General features: G+C 36.9%; 1 protein-coding gene across 5 annotated transcripts in view; it reads left to right on the top strand.

Moving 5' to 3' along the window:
• The window catches only part of LOC143443754 (complement component receptor 1-like protein), a 41,612-nt gene that overhangs the window by 17,310 nt on the left and 6,241 nt on the right, over nucleotides 1–18,061 (top strand). For 3 of the 5 annotated variants that reach the window (XM_076941659.1, XM_076941661.1, XM_076941662.1), the window contains exons 8-10: nucleotides 3,762–3,956; nucleotides 6,260–6,283; nucleotides 7,497–7,572. In XM_076941659.1, coding sequence (XP_076797774.1) covers nucleotides 3,762–3,956; nucleotides 6,260–6,283; nucleotides 7,497–7,572 — 295 coding nt within the window. Of the gene's footprint in view, nucleotides 1–3,761; nucleotides 3,957–6,259; nucleotides 6,284–7,496; nucleotides 7,573–12,167; nucleotides 12,273–15,203; nucleotides 15,325–18,061 lie in introns of those variants that run through there. The other 2 variants (XM_076941658.1, XM_076941660.1) reach the window with 2 other exon arrangements.

Below are 18,061 nucleotides of genomic sequence, written 5' to 3'. Positions count from 1 at the left end.
ACAATATGAATTTTATAAGGAACTTCACAGATCTAAAGGAACAAATATAGCTGCACTAGAAGCCAACTTGTCAGAAAAACACTAAGAAAGAGATTTCGAGTAGTGATCACTGGAGATCTCACCCATCTAAGGTTTTTCTTTGTCTCTAGAATGGCATGCTTAGTTCTTTGTTTCCCCTTTAGTGAAACCTGTGATGCTTTCCTGGGCCATCTTCCTAATGGACATTTACTATTCCCTCTGAATATTTAGCTTGGGAGCAAAGTGTCATTTATTTGTGAGGAAGGCTGAGTGTGACTCAGAGTGGAGATCAGAGATGGAATGCTGGATAGGGACTCTGTTTAAGGATTGCAAAAGAAGTTCCCAAGGAGGTCAGCCTCTGGAAAGATCAGTTCAAAATGAGAATAGGAACTTAGTGACATTAGTATCAGGCGGCAATAGGACGCAATGTCAAGTTCAAACATAGATTCTTTTGGATTTTTTTTATCCCAAACTAGAACTAGAAAATGCATTGTTGCTTAAAATAAAAGAGGTCTTGATGAACAACATAAAACTTTACATAATGATTAGTCAGACAAGGATCATTTCAAGATACATAAAACCAACCAGTAGTAGAATCTGTAGTAGCATATAGATACGTATATGTTGATCCAATTATACATCTTCTCAGGGATCACAGTGGCCAATGGCAATGTGTTTCGTGGTAGTTATTAGTTGTTTATGAATCTATTGTTGTTGGTAGCAGATTCTATAGGTCTGTAGAAAGCAAGAGTAGGCAAGAAAGCAGTTATCTTGAATAATTTTTAAGGGATCTTCTATTTATGAAACCTGCCACCCACAATGGTTTTTTTTTTTTTTTTTAAATTCCAGAACAATTACAAATTTCAGGACAATAGAACCCAACAACAAACTGGGCATCCAGAATGGCAAACACTCATCCATTTCTTTCTTTTTAAACCATCTAGCATAAGATGCTTCTGTAAAACAGTGCCTGATTTTGTCCCAAATATTTGCCATTTCTTCTCCTGACCTGCAGATAAGAACAAGAGAAATAGCAGCTAGAAATCAGAAGGGCTCAGAATATTCTGGATCTTGTACTCCTGGGGATGTCTGTTTAGTGCCACAGGTGGCAGCGGCCTGGAGTTGGTATGACAGTTGCTCACAGCACCTCTAACCCTGTTGTCAGTCATAAGATTTAGATACATTTGGCTTCTGAGTTCCTGCCAGCTACTAAATTCAGATCCCAAATGAACTAAGACTTAGGTAGGCCTGTACCATGCAGCAAATCCTTAGGCTGAAGTGGGGAACCTGAGCATCTATCAGTGAAAAAGATAAAATGAGAGATAAAAACAGAAATTGTTTGCCAACTGTTCCCTGCTTCCCCTGCTTTAGGTTGCAGTTAAAAGGCAGCTCTGCTAGTTACTGTGTCTTAGCTGGAATAAAGAGTCTTTGGAACAGCAGTATACAGTGTGTGCAAATGAGTAGAAAGATTAACTTATAGGCAGCCTGGCTGGAGTGCACTTCTGATTTTCTTTCCCAGTGTGTTTTTCCTCATAGAATTACCTGTTGTCTACATCTTTTCTAAACTACTTTATTAGGAGAATTTTAAGAAATGTCTTATGTAATGTGTATTGTGATACAATTTATCAACACATGATAAGCTAATGCTGAATTTTGTATGGAATATGTGGATGATATAAAGGTGGATGAAATTATACTTAATTGTTGTACAGGCTGATCTCTCTTAAATTGCCATGCTCTTTTATCTTCTCACTGATCTATTTAATAGACCAGTTCTCTGCTCTTTGGTGTTATCTGACAAAGGCTTCTGTGCCAGGACTTTGTTTGTGTGGAAAGAGCAAGGAATAGGTCAGAGTCATCCATATTTTTATGGAGTTAGTTTTCCAGTTAAAAAACAGATAATGAATGGGAAAATAAATATACTTTTGAAAAATATATAGTACATAAATAGTATGATAATGATGTGTAGTAAAGAAAATAAAACAAGTAAATGTAAGAATTTATTTATGGCACAGGAAAGGGTGGGGATAATAAGTCAGTCTTTGACATCATGAGAGACCCTTCATTTCCAAAGTATCTGCTTACAAAAACCAGTAAATGGGTTGAAGTACATGTTTTCTATATAAAACATTACTAGTTTATCTTACTTACAGTTCCTAAAGCAAAGCAAACCAAACCAGTTTTTTAAATTCCCCTTTTCTGTTGATTATAAAATGTTCATTTAAAATAAGATTTATTAAAATAAACTAGTAGATATCTATTTGTATGTTTTATTATGAAATTTTTTAGGAATATTCAATCCATAAGAAAGTGAGGTATTGAACCAATACAGAGACACGTAAGACTGACAATAAATATATTTCAACTGATTATAGTGAGATAAAATTTTGTTTGTTTTTGGAAAAAGGTAGAATCGTCTTGTAGAATCATCTGATGTAGTATAAAAAAGATATCTGTAGTTATTGGTATAATGAGATGACACCATTGTGTATTCAGTTGGTGCTGATAGTGGCTTTGAGCCACTGAGAATCATATATTTTTCCAAAGATGATAGTGCATGCTTCAGACAGGTTTCCCTAGAACTTAGTATCCATGTGACCAAAGCTTCACCTGTCCTTAATTTTGTCGTAAACAGGACTCTTACTATCCCTGGTGTAAAGCAATTGAATGGTTGCTTTAAAAACCAAAACAAATAACTTACTTCCAACGCCATTACAAACTTAGCTTCCTAGGTGATCTAGGACTACTGTCTCCTGGGGTTTTAGAATAAACTCTAGCTTAGGTCAGGCTTCAGTCTCTTCTTCACAAAAAACTTACAGATCCCAAACTACTAATGTCCCAGCCATGTGCGTCATCATCATGATAGTTTGATTAAAATTAACAGAACTTAAACCTATTGTCTTCTTTCTAGAATTTTTTTTCATATTCTCAAGTTGTCATCAGTGGGAAGCATATATAATTACTTTATTGGGGGTTTATTTATTTACTTACTTACTATATGTATAATTCATTTTGTCTTAACCAATAAAGCAGATTTTACACCAGTGCCTTTCCATTATCATCGTAGCAAAATTACTGAAATGTTGCTAAAAAGGTATTTCTTAGCTCATTTCCACGGACTCAGATTCTGTTTTGAAGAGGATCAGAAGGCTACTTTTAACAGCTCATCAAAATCCTCCGATATAGGAAAACCATACTTCTAGATAGCTTTATAAATCTTAAGACAATTACAAAAGAAAAGGAGGTTTGCTTGAAGTTGAGGAAGATATTTAGGGCTGGAAAGTAAAAGAAAGCAATTTAAAGGATGAATTAAATGAAATAAAAGAAATTAGATAGTATGTAAAATTAGAATCTCAGGTCACTAATTTCTTTGTTCTATATACGTTTACTCCATATCAAAAATATGAGTATATGTTGTATACCAAGAGAGTTAGCATGAAATTGTAATTTTTTTTTAAATTAGGTGTAACCCACATAGACCAAGGATTAAAAAAACATGGTTGTCCTGAGATATTTTTCTAAAACTTTTCAGCTGCATAGTTGATAATCAAAAGTGTCCCATGTTACCTTAGTGTACAGAAATAAAAGTCTGAAAATTTAAGAATAAGTTTATGAGGGTGACAGTAATTCTTTATTGAAAATATACCCCATTTCGTGGAGGGCAAAATCTGGGGTTACAGATGTTTCTATAATAGCCATTTAACCACAAACTACTAATTCCCTTGTGATTTTTCTAATTGCAGAAGTGATATGTAGACTCCCTCAGGATATGAGTGGATTCCAGAAGGGACTGGATATGAAGAAAGAATATTACTATGGAGATAATGTAACTTTGGAATGTGAGGCTGGGTACACTCTGGAAGGCAGTTCTCAGAGCCAGTGCCAGGCCGATGTCAGCTGGGATCCTCCTCTGGCCAAATGTGTAGCTCATGTACCTAGTAAGTGCAAACTGTGGGGATGGAGCCCCTCCTCAGCATGGTCACTGACTGCCTAGTCATCTGTCTATTCTGGTGCCCACTGTGATGGGTGGGATGATATGTAGTGATGAGGGAGCTAAGAATGTACTGCTGTCTCAAAATTTGACAAATTGGGATCATAGTAAAAATGGCTTGAAGTGTGACCACAGGAGTCTTTCTTTTCGAAGACTTTCTGAGGGATTTTCTTTGCATACAAAGGCAGGAAAATAACCTTAATCACCAGAGACCATGAAACAGGGCTGTGATAAAACAAGTAAATTAGTTCATTGTAGTAAGCATTTTCTTTACCATGTTTTACTTTCCTACTCATACATCTCTTAATAATAGTCTTAGAATTTATCCAGGTCCAGTGACCGTTTGTCTCGTCATTCCTTCACAACTTTATCATCTTTGTCTACAAAGTATACAAGCAGGTTGCTTAGGTCATTTGTGACAGGCTGTTTATGAGCAGCTTTAATGGAAGTTGAATGTTTGTGTTCTTTAGCCTTGTTAGTTAACTATCAATCCAACCAAGCGTTCTTTTCCTCAACACTAGGTGCTAGGCAGTAAAACACAAGACCCGCAAAGGCTCACAACATGAAAGCCGCCCCTTCCTTTCTGTCTTCCTGCTTCCTTGCCTGTCATCTCTCCCTCAAGCTCCCCCTGCTCTACCTCATTCTACCACTGCATTTATCATATGGGTTTTTTTTATGGCCTGAGAGCCAAGGTAGCACATGAATGGATGGAGGAGGCCTTTGAGAACTAACTGTGTGCAGAGAGCGCCTTCCGCCCTGGAGACAGCTGCAGGCCGTATCTCTCACTATTGTAGCTGAAGGAGCTTCATTTAATATGGTGAACACACTCACATTTGGAAATTATGGTATTCTGAGTTCTGTAGGACAGTCACCCTCTGCTGGCAACTGGAGGGTGTTGTAGCTTGTACATATCAAGGAATAGCTGAGCAGAATTAGCACTGACATCTTGGGTTGGAGTGTTAATTGATGGTAGATTACTTGTCTATCATACCCAAGGCAGTGGGTTCCATCCCTCACATGACAAAATCTTGTAGTAATAAATAACAACATCTAAGTGCTAGTATTTCCCTTCCTGCCTTTGTATGCTCTTATAACACTGGTTATGTACTAAGATTGTTCAGGATCCATTTTTACATCTAATTCCTTCAATGTACTTAATATAATTACCAGTAATTTAGAGAAATTATAAAGTTGACACTTCTGTGGTATGAAATTTTATGCATCTCTTTGGCAGAAGTTAATGGGTGTACCGGATAGGAGTGTTTGGAGTATACCGAAGGTCTGGCTGGGACAGAGAGGAAGTTCAGACATCTGGGGAAACAGCACTACAGACACTAAGTCAAAACAAAATATGAAGTAACAACAGCAAACATAAATAAGTTAAAAATATTAGTGAAATGTTTTTATAAATAAAAAAGTGTCTTATAAATATATTGAAGACTTCATAAAAGTTATCAAATAATTCAGTTAACATTTCAAGGCGGGTTAAGACAGTTTTTAATCTTAAATACATACAAGATAGGATATAGAGTTAAAGTTATATAAATTTTATAATAGTATATTTATCAAGCAACCTGAGCTGAGGTAGATATGGCTGAGTGGTAAACCATGTGATTATTGGCAAGCAAAAATCCCTGTTTTGTTTTTTGTGTGTGGTTTTTTTTTTTTTGCATACAATCTATTCTAATCCAGATTTCCTGACCCTCTCCTAGATCCTCTCCACCTTCCTACCCATCCAATGCTACACTGTTCTTTTTCTTTAAAAACAAACAAGCAAAAAGAACAGAATAGTGCAAAATAAAGAAACAAAGAAAAAAGCAAAAGATGCATACATACACAGCGATGCATGCCCACACAGAGAGCCCAGAAAACCACAAACTCAGAAACCATAATATGTAAAAGCACAAGAAGAGTAAGGTTAAGAAATTGCCCAGATTAATCAATATGAGAAAAAACAAAAACTCTTCTAATACCACCGAGTTTTTTTGAGTTATCCATGTATTGCTGGGCATAAGGCCTGTCCTTGAGTGTATTTTGTATACTCAGTGAAACTCCACTGGAGAAACCTAATTTTTTTACTTGTGAGCTGTTGTCAGTTTGAGATGGCTACTTGGTTAGTGATGGGAGAGCATGCCCACTTCCCTTCCCTTCCTCAGTGTTGGGGCCTCGTCTGGTTTAGACCTATGCATACCCTGTGCAGTATACCACATTATGCACCAGTAACATTTCTTTGGCTTTTCTCTCTTTCAGGCTCAAACAGTGGTCTAATAGTTGGTAAGTCCTGTGATGGGTTTACTGAGAAATTCTTTAGCAGTATCTACTTATAATAAATGATCTGTAAAAAGAAGTCAAAATATCTTTGAGGTTCAATTAAAATTAGTGTAAGTTTAGGATAGCAATTCTCAACCTGTGGGTTGTGACCCTTGGGAGCTGACAGACCCTTTCACGGGGGTCACTTAAGGAAAACAGATATTTACATAACGATTGATAACAGCAGAATTACAATTATGAAGTAGCAAGAATAATTTTATAGTTGGGGTCACCACAACATGCGGAATTGTATTAAAGGGCCACAGTATTAGGAAGGTTGAGAACCACTGGTTAAGGGTGTTAAGATTGGCATCTTCATACACATTGAAGGACCTCATCTTTGAATTATTTGAGTGAGTAATTATTCTTTGCTGTCAACAATTTTTTATTTTAATTTGACTGGAGAGGCAACTCCTTTACTTTGTACTCAGAAATATGTTTCTGGGTGGTCATCCTGATAGTTTGTACTGTTAAAGCCATAAGACCATCATGTGAGTGAATCTTGTGTCTGGAGATAAAAGATTTAGAGATGAAAGTTTTTATTCTGAGCTAATAATTCCAGGGTCTAGGCCATCACTGCAGGGACTCAGAGTGGCAGAAATTTGAAGCAGCTGCACACATCCACAGTCAAGAACCTTTTTCCATTCTTGTACTGTCCATGATCCCTTGCCTGAGAATGCCGCCACCTATAGTGTGTGTCTACAGAGCCACTTTAATAAATGTAATTAAGATATCTCCCTCAGACATGCCCATAGGCCAACCAGAGCTAGCTAATTCTTCACTCAGACTCTCTTCTCACGTGATTCTAAACTGTGTCGAGTTGATCATTTAGCCAACAGAAATGGATTTATATAGTTTGATACCAAGGGGATTTCTGTCACATAGAGCATCCTGTCTCCTGCTTTCTATTAAAGACTTGGGCAAGCTGTGTGTCCTGAGCCCAGCAGCACTGTTGGGAAGGGCTGTGTTGTTGGGAAGAAGCTTATAGAATGCTCTGGTCACCCCATAACTAGTAGTACTGTAGGTCTGATGTCCTGGATTAAAACCCAAATAGGGCAGGACATAGGGTGAAGTTACATATGAAAGAATCATGGATAACCGACAGTGGGATTAGTTATTAAGACAGAGTGTAAAACTTTTGTGATGTGCTTTTCATTTATTTTGTTTTCCTATTTAGGAATTTCCGTTGGGATAGTCATCTCGATTTTAGTCATCATTGTTTTCAGTTGGATGATTCTGAAGAATAAAAAACGGTGAGTATAGTCCCGTTCTCTAAAAACTTGTAGCAGGAAGCCGTGGCCTATACCTGTATCCTAACATTCTGGTGGCTTAGACAGGATAGTCACAGTGTGAGGCTTGTCCGCGTTACAGAATAATATACCGTGCCTCAAACAAACCAAGCAAAAATAGTTCTGGGAAGGTGGCTTAGTGGTTAAAACACTTATACAGAGAGTATGGCAACCAAAGTTCGGATCCCTGGCACCTTTTTATTGCCAGGTGGACATGGTGGCTTTCCCATAATTCCAGTGTTCAGAAGGTGGAGACAGTGGGTATCCTGGAACATACTGATTACACAGACTTGCCATATAAGCTGGATTTTAGTGACCTTGTTTCAGTGAAATAAGGTGGTAAACAATAGAGGAAGACTCCCAACACATACATCACTTACATATACCCTCACACACGCAAATATGCGTATGTGCCTGCATGCATACAGAGAGAGAGAGAGAGAGAGAGAGAGAGACAGAGACAGGGGGTGGGGGGAGGAAAGAGAAAGGAGAAAGATTAAAAGAAAAAAATGAATCTGTAAATGTTATGTTCCTTCTTTTGGAAAGCAAAGTGAATTAAAAGAAAGCAATAGAACATACTGCCATAAAGACAGGTAATTCTCAGGAAGGTGGCCTTGGTTATACAAAATAGTATATTTACACCAAAGGAAATATATATGATAACAGATATTTTAAGTGTGTGTGTTGGGGGGAGTGAATGTGGTGTGTATGTGTGGTTTCTTGATGCCTAGCTTCTTGAGTTCTTTATATATTTGGATATTAGCCCTCTACTGGATGTGGCATTGATGAAAATCTTCTTTCCATTTTGTCTCACTGACAGTGTCTTTTGTCTCACAGAAGCTTTACAGTTTCATGAGATCCTGTTATTTGTCAGTCTTTGTGCCTGTGCTTTTAATGTTATATTTAGGAAGTTATCTCCTGTGCCAGTGAGTTCAAGGATATTCCTGTCTTTCATTTCTCTCAGTTTCAGTGTGTCTGGCTTAACATTGAGGTCTTTGATCCACTGGACTTGAGTTTTGTGCAGGGTGATAAGTATGGATCTGTTTGCAATCTTCTACATGCAGACATCCAGTTAGACCAGGACTATTAGCTGAAGATGCTTCCTTTTTTCCATTTTGTATTTCTGGCTTTTTTTTTTCCTTCAAAAATCAGGTGTCTATAGGTGTGTGGATTTATATCTGGGCCTTCAATTGGATTCCATTGATCAACATGTCTGTTTTTATGCCAATACCATATGGTTTTTTATTACTGTAGCTCTGTAGTACAGCTTAAAATTAGTAATACTGATATCTCTGGAAGTTCTTTTATTCTTCAGGATTGTTTTAGCTACTTTTTTTTATTTTTCCATATAATTTTTTTTTTTATTTTTCCATATAAAATTGAATATTGTTCTTTCAAGGCCTGTAAAAAATTGTGTTGGAATTTTGATGGGGATTGCATTAAATCTGTAGATTGCTTTTGGGGGAAGGCCATTTTTACATTAATTCTACCAATCCACGAACATGAGAGATCTTTTCATCTTCTGAAATCTTTAATTGTTTTCTTCAAAGACTTGAAGTTTTTGTCATACAAGTCTTTCACTTGCTTGGTTAGTTAGGTTTATCACAAGATACCTTATATAGCTTGTGGATATTGTGAAGGGTGTTATTTCCCTGATTTCTTTCTTTCAGTTAGTCACTTGTATATAGGAGGGCTACTCGGTTGAGTTTTTTTTTTTTTGTTTTGTTTTGTTTTGTTTTTTGTTTTGTTTTGTTTTTAGTTAATTTTATATCAATCCACATTGCTAAAGGTGTTTGTCAGCTGTGGATGTTCCCTGGTAGAACTGTGGGGTTGCTTATGTATAGTAGCATGTCATCTGCAAATAGTGATGCTTAGACTTCTTCCCTTTCGAAGTTGGTCTCCTTTTGTTGTATTACTGCTCTAGCTAGTACTGTATTGAAGACCTAGGGCAAGAGTGGATAGCCCTGTCTTGTTCCTGATTTTAGTGAAACTGCTTTAAGTTTCTCTCCATTTAATTTGATGTTGGCTATTGGTTTGTGGTATATTGCCTTTATTGTGTTTGGGTATGTGCCTTGTATCCCTGATCTCTCCAAGACTTTTAATATGAAGGGGTGTTGAATTCTGTCAAAGGCTTTTTCCAGCATCTAATGAGATAATCATGTGGGTTTTTTTTTACTTTCAGTTTATTTATAGTAGATTACATTGATGGATTTTCATATGGTGATGCATCGCTAGGATGAGGCCTATTTGATCATGGTCGATGATATTTTTGATATGTTTTTATATTCAGTTTGCAAGTATTTTGTTGAGTATTATTGCATCTATGTTCATAGGCAAAATTGGTCTGTAATTCTGTTTCATTGTTGAATCTTTTTTGTGTTTTGGGTATCAAGGTGACTGTGGCCTCATAAAAATGAATTTGGCAAAGTTCCTTCTATTTTCTGTTTTGTGGAATAATTTTAGAAGGATTGGTGTTACCTCTTCTTTGAATATTTGATAGAAATATACATTAAGACCACCTGGCTCTGGGCTTTTGGGGTGGATTTCAATGACTGCTGCTTTTTAGGGCTTATACATCCATTTAAGTTGTCTGTCTGATCTTGATTTAATTTTAGTAAGTGGCATCTATTGAAAACATTATCCATTTCTTTTAGATTTTCCAGTTCTGTGGAATACAGGTTTTTAAAGTATGACCTGATAGTTCTTTGACTTTCCTTGGTTTCTGTTATTTCCCCCCTTTTGTTTCTGATTTTGTTAATTTGGATAGTCTCTCTCTGACTTTTAGTTAGTATGGATAAAGGTTTGTCTATCTTGTTGATTTTCTTAAAGAACCAAGTCAGTTTCATTGATTCTTTGTATTGTTCTTTTTGTTTCTATTTTATTGATTTCAACGCTCAGTTTTATTATTTCTTGCCCTTTACTCCTCTTGGGTGTGCTTGCTTCTTTTTGTTCTAGAGCTTTCCATTGTTTTGTTACATCATTAGTATGAGATCTTAGAAATTTTTTTATGTGGGCACTCAGTTCTCTGAACTTTCCTCTTAGCACTGCTTTCATTGTGTCTCATAAGTTTGGGTATGCTGTACATTCATTTTCATTGAATTCTAAGAAGTCTTTAGTTTTTTCTTTATTTCTGTCTTGACCCAGCAGTCATTCGGTAGAGACTTGTTCAGTTTTCATGAGTTTGTGGGCTTTCTGTTGTTTCTTTTGTTGACATGGTAGTCTATTAGAACCCAGGGGTTTGTTTCAATTTTCTTGTATCTGTGGAGGTCCATTTTCTTGGACAATCTTTTTCTAACCCTTTACTCTGAAGTAATCTTTATCTTTGATGCTGAGGTATGTGTGGTGTATGTAGTAAATGTTGGATTCTGTTTCACATTCATTCCATTAGTGTCTTTTTATTAGGGGAATGGAGTCCATTGATCTTGGGAGATATCAATGACCAATGATTGTTAATTCAGTATTCTTAACACTAATACCAACTCACAAATAATCCAGCATCAAGTATTTGTTATTTATGTTATATAAAGTACTTGCTAAGTAACCCCAGAAAGCATGGTATAGCATTTCTGGTAAAAGAATGGGGCTTATAGTTAGTCCTGAGTGCGTTGTCACTCACCAGCTATGAATCCTTGGACAAAACACTGACCATCAAGCTTCATCTTCTTTGCCTATCATATATTATCTCCTATCTTACTGAACACAGTCCTATACTTATAATGAATGCCAGAAAAAAGTTTTTTCATTAGTTATTGATCTTAAAATTAATTAACTATTTTCTTTCTTTCTTTCTTTCTTTGTTTCTTTTTTTTTTTTGTAAGTTATTACATCTAGTCATCCCTCATAATCTGAAGAATCTTGGTTCTAGAATTCTCAGAGATACCAAAAATCTTTGGATGTTCAGTAACTCTACATAGAAAGAGGATAGTACTTTTTTTAGAACCTCCTACATGTCTCATTTATCTGTAGATTACTTGTGATAATATAATACAATGAAATTTTTGTGTAAATATTTTAAATATTTTAAACTACATAGTTATACTATGTGATTTAGGGAAAATATCAAGAGAAAAGGCTTTATATATTCATCAGAGTTACAGCTATCTTGAATGGTTTTGACTTGCAGTTCGTTGAATGTGTAGATGTGGAGCCTGAAGGTAGAGAGGGAGGGAGGGTGTTTCTTTATAACACCTGCTGCTACTGTGCTAATAGTGAGGATTACTTTGATACAAAGTAGAACTTCCCAACATCACTAGTGATCATAGAGCACAGTGATGCTATATCAGGTTACAGTGCAAAACTATTAGTATGTGAAGTTGTAAATATTTGTGGTAAACTTATTTACTAACCAAAATTACTTCAGAAATGGTGAGATGTTTTATTTTAAAGCTTGGATACTTGTATATAAACAAGCTGGAGTCTTCTGCTGCAATGGGTTTAGAATTTTCTAGTCTGAGATTTTACTTAGTAAAATTATAAGTTATTATCAAAATAAAAGGTATTAGTTACTTTCAAAACTGTAAGATAATTCATACAGTTTTCCTTTCCCCACTACCAATTAGCAATACCACAGATGAAAAGTGTAAAGAAGTGGGTGTCTATTTAAATTCTAAAGAAGACAGCTGTGTTCGTCTTCAGTCTCTGCTCACAAGTCAGGAGAACAACAGGTAGATATGTACATCCTGAATTGAAAATGTTTGCATCAACTCAGATTTAAAAATGGGCTGAAGAGATGGCTCAGAGGTTAAGAGTGCTGGCTGCTTTTCCAGAGCTCCTCAGTTCAGTTCCCAGCAACCACATGGTGGCTCATAACCATCTATAATGAGATCTGATGCCCTCTTCTGGCCTGAAGACATACATGCAGGCAGAATGCTGTATACACAATAAATAAATGCATCTTAAAAAACAACAACAACAACAACAACAACAACACCCCTAGCCCCCCAAACAGATTAAAAAACAGAAACAATTCAAACAGAATATTGCACACAGAAGTTGGAAAATACTTCTTGAGCTGGAAAGTTTAGTTTATTTCCTGGGTTATTGCCATGATTTTGTTTGATAACTGTTAATACTGTGCTAAGGTATAGTATGAGCCTTTGGGGGACAGTAGGTTTTGCTTTTTCCTGTGAAAGTACCTTCTCTAGAGCTAGGGGTACATTCGTATACTGATGGGGGATCTCTTAAGGGTCCTCAGTGGCTCTCTCTACTTCTTTCCCCATTTCTGTACTCACTTGGCGTTCTCTCTCTCTCCATTTTTCAAGGCAGGGTTTCTCTGTGTAGCCCTGGCTGTCCTACAACTTACTATGGAGACCAGGCTGGCCTTAGACTCAGAGATCCACTTGCTTCTGCCTTCCAAGCACAGGGATTAAATGTGTGCTCCACTGCCATATAGCTCCACTCTCTGTTTTCCACTGCAGCTCTATCCGTCCCTAATTCATCAACCACCTCTTCTGTGCATCCTCACCACAAACCCTTACATGGCAACTATTGGCCAAAGGTTCAGGGTTGAACGGGAACTAATACTACACTGAATGCATTATGATGATTTAACTGAATATTGTGAATCACTGAACTATAAACCCAGTAACAATTCCAAGGATCCAACTCCAACCTGGGCCAAATGCAGCTGCCCATCAGCCGTCCCCCTCACATATCCTCACCCAGGATATGTGTTGCCGGTGGCTCCTTTCTCACCGGGGGAAGCAAGCGATTATTGGAACTTCCTGGAAGCAGCATGACCCACCAAGGCCTAGAGACTTACAAATTTGCACTATTTTTAAGCAGTTTTGATTAGCAAATAAGATTACTCCAATTTTGATAGTTTCATATACCGATAGCTTTGTAGTGCAATCTGACACAGTATTATTGTACTCTTTGATCATAAGTAATGTTGACAAATGACTGACACACACGTGCGCGCACACACACACACACACACACACACACACACACACAAACAAAAACTGGGTAGTTCCTGTAAGCCCTGAATTTCTACCTTCTTTCCTTGCCTTCTTCAGTAGGTGTTCTAAAGATTGCTCAGTTCTGTTGCATGCTCCGGCATCTCACTTCAGCCCTTTAGCTTCTCACAAATTCACAGATCTATATGTCTGTATCACACAGAGCTATTCATTTGTTCACTGGCTTCCCAGGAATCCTAACAGACCCTGTCCATAGGATCTTGGGACACTCTCAGAAATAAATACCACAGCCAGTGCAGATCTCTCATTTTCAGTTATAGAAGGAGTTTGAGGGCAGCCTGGGTTACCTGAGATCCTGTGTAAATAAACACACCCCAACAGATTCACAAACAAATTATCCCAGCTCGTGCTCTGCAAAGGAATGGGCAGCTCTCCTAATAAGCAGAGGCTAAGGTATCACAATGGTTAATAAAATTCTTCTATGTCCCTCTTCTTTCTGATAATATGCATTACTTAAGTATAAAAATCCTTAATTCATTCGGCAAGAGACAGTAGAAAAGGGCCTCAGGGAAAAAAATAGTGGGTACAGAAAAGGCATTTCATAGTCAGAAGAGATGTAAATACAGGCAACTCAATTTTTTTTTGTTTTTTCTAACAAAAATGTTGCAGTTTATTGTATTAAATATTTAATCTCAATTGGGAGTTTCTACCCCAGCTTTGATCATCCAGTTCCCAGATAAAGACACACAACCTTTGTTTATACTAAGCATTTAAAGCACTGGAGCTGGGCAGATACCCACCCTCTAAGCTATCAGTTTCTACTTCCCTATCCATAACCCCCAGTTATAATTTGCCATATTCCATCTGGGCGGCTCTTAACTCCATCTGGCTGTGATTTCATAATTCACCTACTCCATGCCATCTCCTCTCTCTGCCTTCTCTGCCTTCTCTTCCCTCTTGTAGTCCCCCTCAGATCCCAAGCCCAGAAACTAAAAACAGCCCGCATCCCCTATCTCCCTTCCTTTCTTCTGCCCAGCTATATAGGCTGTAGGCATCTTTATTCAACCAGTAGTTTTAAATTTAGGAGCAAGTTCACATAGCATTACTTTGTCTACATGCAGATGCCCTCCTCCCCGGGGCCAGCCAGGCCTTGGGGGCCAGTATTTGGCTTTACAGTACATAGCGAAAGACCAAATCTCAACAGCAGTTAATATTTTCTTTTCTTCTGCAGTGGAGGTGAATTCACTAAGCTTTCTATTTATTATCAAGTTTCCTAGTTACTTTTTTCCTTTTCTCTTGAAGCTTATTTTAAAAAATAATATCATTTTTTTAAAAAATTCAGACAAAATAACAGAATGCAGTGCTTTGGGTTTTTTTTTTTTTTTTTTTTTTTTTTTTTTTTTTTTTTTTTTTTTTTTTGTAAGGTTTGTATTCAAGGTTCTTAGGTGTAGACTTTGTTTCCTTTACTATTGGAATTGTTGTTGGTAAAATTGTGCAGAACAAGTTTCAAGCTAACCATGTAATTATATTGTAGGGAAAGACTAACAGATTAGGACCTAGGTTTGTCTTCACAGGAAATTATTTTTTAAACATTCCATTAAAAGTGCTTAAAATATTTCGATCCATATATGCAAGATTACCCATCTGAAACCCTTTTTCATTTTCTTTTTGCTGAAGCACCACTAGCCCATCACGGAATTCACTCACGCAAGAAGCCTCCTAAATACCCACAATGCAAAGTGATGTGTCTCTGAAACTCTGTATCACTTTACAATAAACTATTTTCTTTTAAGATCTAGATGTGTGGTTCGTACATATAATTTCAGCACTTGAGAGCAGACACAGAAGGAAATTCAGGGCCACTCAGGACATTTAACCTGCCTCAAAAATAAAAAAATAAATAAAAATAAAAAGTAGTATGAACTCATTCTTTAAAACAGTAAACATATAGACTACATTATATATATTGAGCTAGATGTGATGGTTGACTCCTGTAATTCTAGCACTTATTAAACTCTGAAGCAAGAGGATTACCTTGATTCTGAAAAGAAAAATCAAAACCATTTCGCAAAGAGATCATCAAGGTCAGTCTTGACTACAGTTTTCCAAAGCATCAGGGTAGTTAATTTTGGCAACACTTTGTGGACAAGGGTGAGAATCTATTCTAAGCACAAGACCTGTGTGCCTACAGTAAATGTCAAAGCAAAGAAGAGACAAGGTGGAGGCATATGGTGAAGGAGGGAGGGAATGTTTGTAGGACCTGCAGGTAGTGGGTAATGCTGACTAGTTGAATGTGGGGCAGGGCAGGGGGAGAGGGAAGGGAGAGATGGGGGAGGGAAGGAGAGAGAGAGAATGAATATGAACAATGAAAAATAGTCAACTAGGTAATAACATCTGGAGACCAGGTAGGCCCTCGGGGCTTTGTCCACTGGTTGAAGCTCAGTATTCAGGCTAGAAAAGAAAGGTCCCAGCCTTGTCAGAAAACAACTCTGGTACCCTGTACTGAATATACCACCCTTGCTTATTCTTTATGGTTATAACAGGGGAAAACATGCTTTTTAAAACTGACTCTTCTCTTAGAGAACTTAGCTTGGCCACGAGTACACTTCTAAAAAGTCTCAGAGAAATGCTTTGTCTGTTGTGGGTTACATGTGTATTTTTCTGAACTGCTTTCTGTTTATTAACAAAAGGAAAAAAAATATAAAGTGTATCATTAATCTTATCTTTCTCATTCACTTCTTTCTTTACATCATACTTTCTTGTGCCCTGCATAAAAAACCACAACAAAGGGTAATAAACACTTTTGATGAATCTGCATTTATATGTAATACCACCATCCTGATTATGTAAGAGTCTGAAAATCAGTGAAGGAAGACTAGACTCCTTATGCATAAGTATAAGTATTAGATAGTATGCAAAGACACAGCATTTATTCTGTAGAATCAACCAGCATGCAGGGGTCAGTCATTCTTCCAAATGGCAACCTTAGACAAAGGCGTGCTGGCCCTATAAGGAAGCAGGGGAATCTCTAGAAGGATTAGGTAATCTCTAATGTGATTGGCCTGGGCCAAAGTGGTGACATTAGTATAACTTTGATCATCTTTATGTTAGTTCTTCTATATTTAGAGAGTGAGTTAGTTAATCTAAAATTTCATTGTTGAGTTCTGGGGAAGTCACAGGGATTGGCTTCTATTGACTTGTGCTAGGTAGTCAGTGGTCTGCATTCCTATGTCATGAATGTTTAACCACAGGATGAGATAGGGCTGCCCAGCACAGTTGGCCCATCCGGAGATAAGATATTTTCCCATTTTTCTGGTTATCTCCAGGCTATTCCTTGGGAGGGGTTTTTATGACCTTATTCCTGGAATTTATGGTCTGTTCTCAGAGCTGGTGACCTATGATCTAGTCCCTGGGATTTATGGTGTGTTTCTGGAGCTGATGACTTATGGCCTAGTTCCTGGGACTGGTGGTTGTTTTAGGCCTGGTCCTAAAATGGAGACAGATAGAGTTTATGTTGTCCTTTCAATTATTAGCGTATGAATTCTTCATAGTTTAGATATTCACAGTGCTGTCATCTAAATGAAAATAACCTGTTACTTTAAATGTCCCTTCTTGACAAAAACAAATAACAAAAACCTGCAACTTTATGGATATCTAGAATTACATGTTAGTTTAGAAGCCAATTCATTTCAACAGAATAAGATCTGAGAGTCATGTCTTTGACATTACTGCATAAAAATGCAAAAGATTTTTTGGGGGGACTGACACTTCTATCCTGCCTGCTTGATGGTCACTCCCTTGCACCCTTACCTTATGTTGAAATCACATATCATCTAGTTACAGTGGACAGAAAACTGGATGACCTGAAAAAAGGAGATGGAGTTTAGGAGTTATATTTTATAAGTCTTCCTTTCTTATTTTAAAATGTTCAGAATATGGAATAAGCTCATTAAAGAACATTAGGAAGATGCAAAAATATATGAAAACAAATAATTATTCTATGTAGCAATAGTCACTACTAAATTATTTTATTAGGCTTCTTCATATGTCTTTATATATGCATATTTTTCTCAAATTGTTCCTACATTTTTAAAACAGAGCACACTTTAAAAACAGATTGGAGAAAAACATGTAATATCAGTTATCACCTTTTCTAAGGAATAGAAGTGACTTTTATTCATTTAAAAATAAATTTTAAAATGTATTAAAAATGGTGATAGGGAGGGTGACCAAGAGTACTCAAGAGAACTATCTGAAAACTAAACTCTGGGTTTCTTCTTCTTTCAAAGTTCTTTGTACTGTGTTCTGTATTTTTTAAAATGAAATAAAAGAACAACTGTTATATCCACTAAGAAAGTACAACCTTTGAGAATCATCAGTCATCACATGCTACGCTGGAGCCAGCTAGGAGAGGTCATGCTGGCGTGGACTGAAAAGCAGGGCAGCTCTGGGAAACCTATGACCCTATAGAAACAACAGCTAGAATTGATTTACAAACTGTTCTCTGTAAAGGAATGATAAATCACTGAGACTGA

The sequence above is a fragment of the Arvicanthis niloticus genome, chromosome 10 (assembly GCF_011762505.2).
Source record: "Arvicanthis niloticus isolate mArvNil1 chromosome 10, mArvNil1.pat.X, whole genome shotgun sequence".
Classification (NCBI taxonomy): Eukaryota; Metazoa; Chordata; class Mammalia; order Rodentia; family Muridae; genus Arvicanthis; species Arvicanthis niloticus.
Note: the sequence above shows the minus strand (reverse complement) of the source record. Positions and strands in the feature narration are given on the sequence as shown.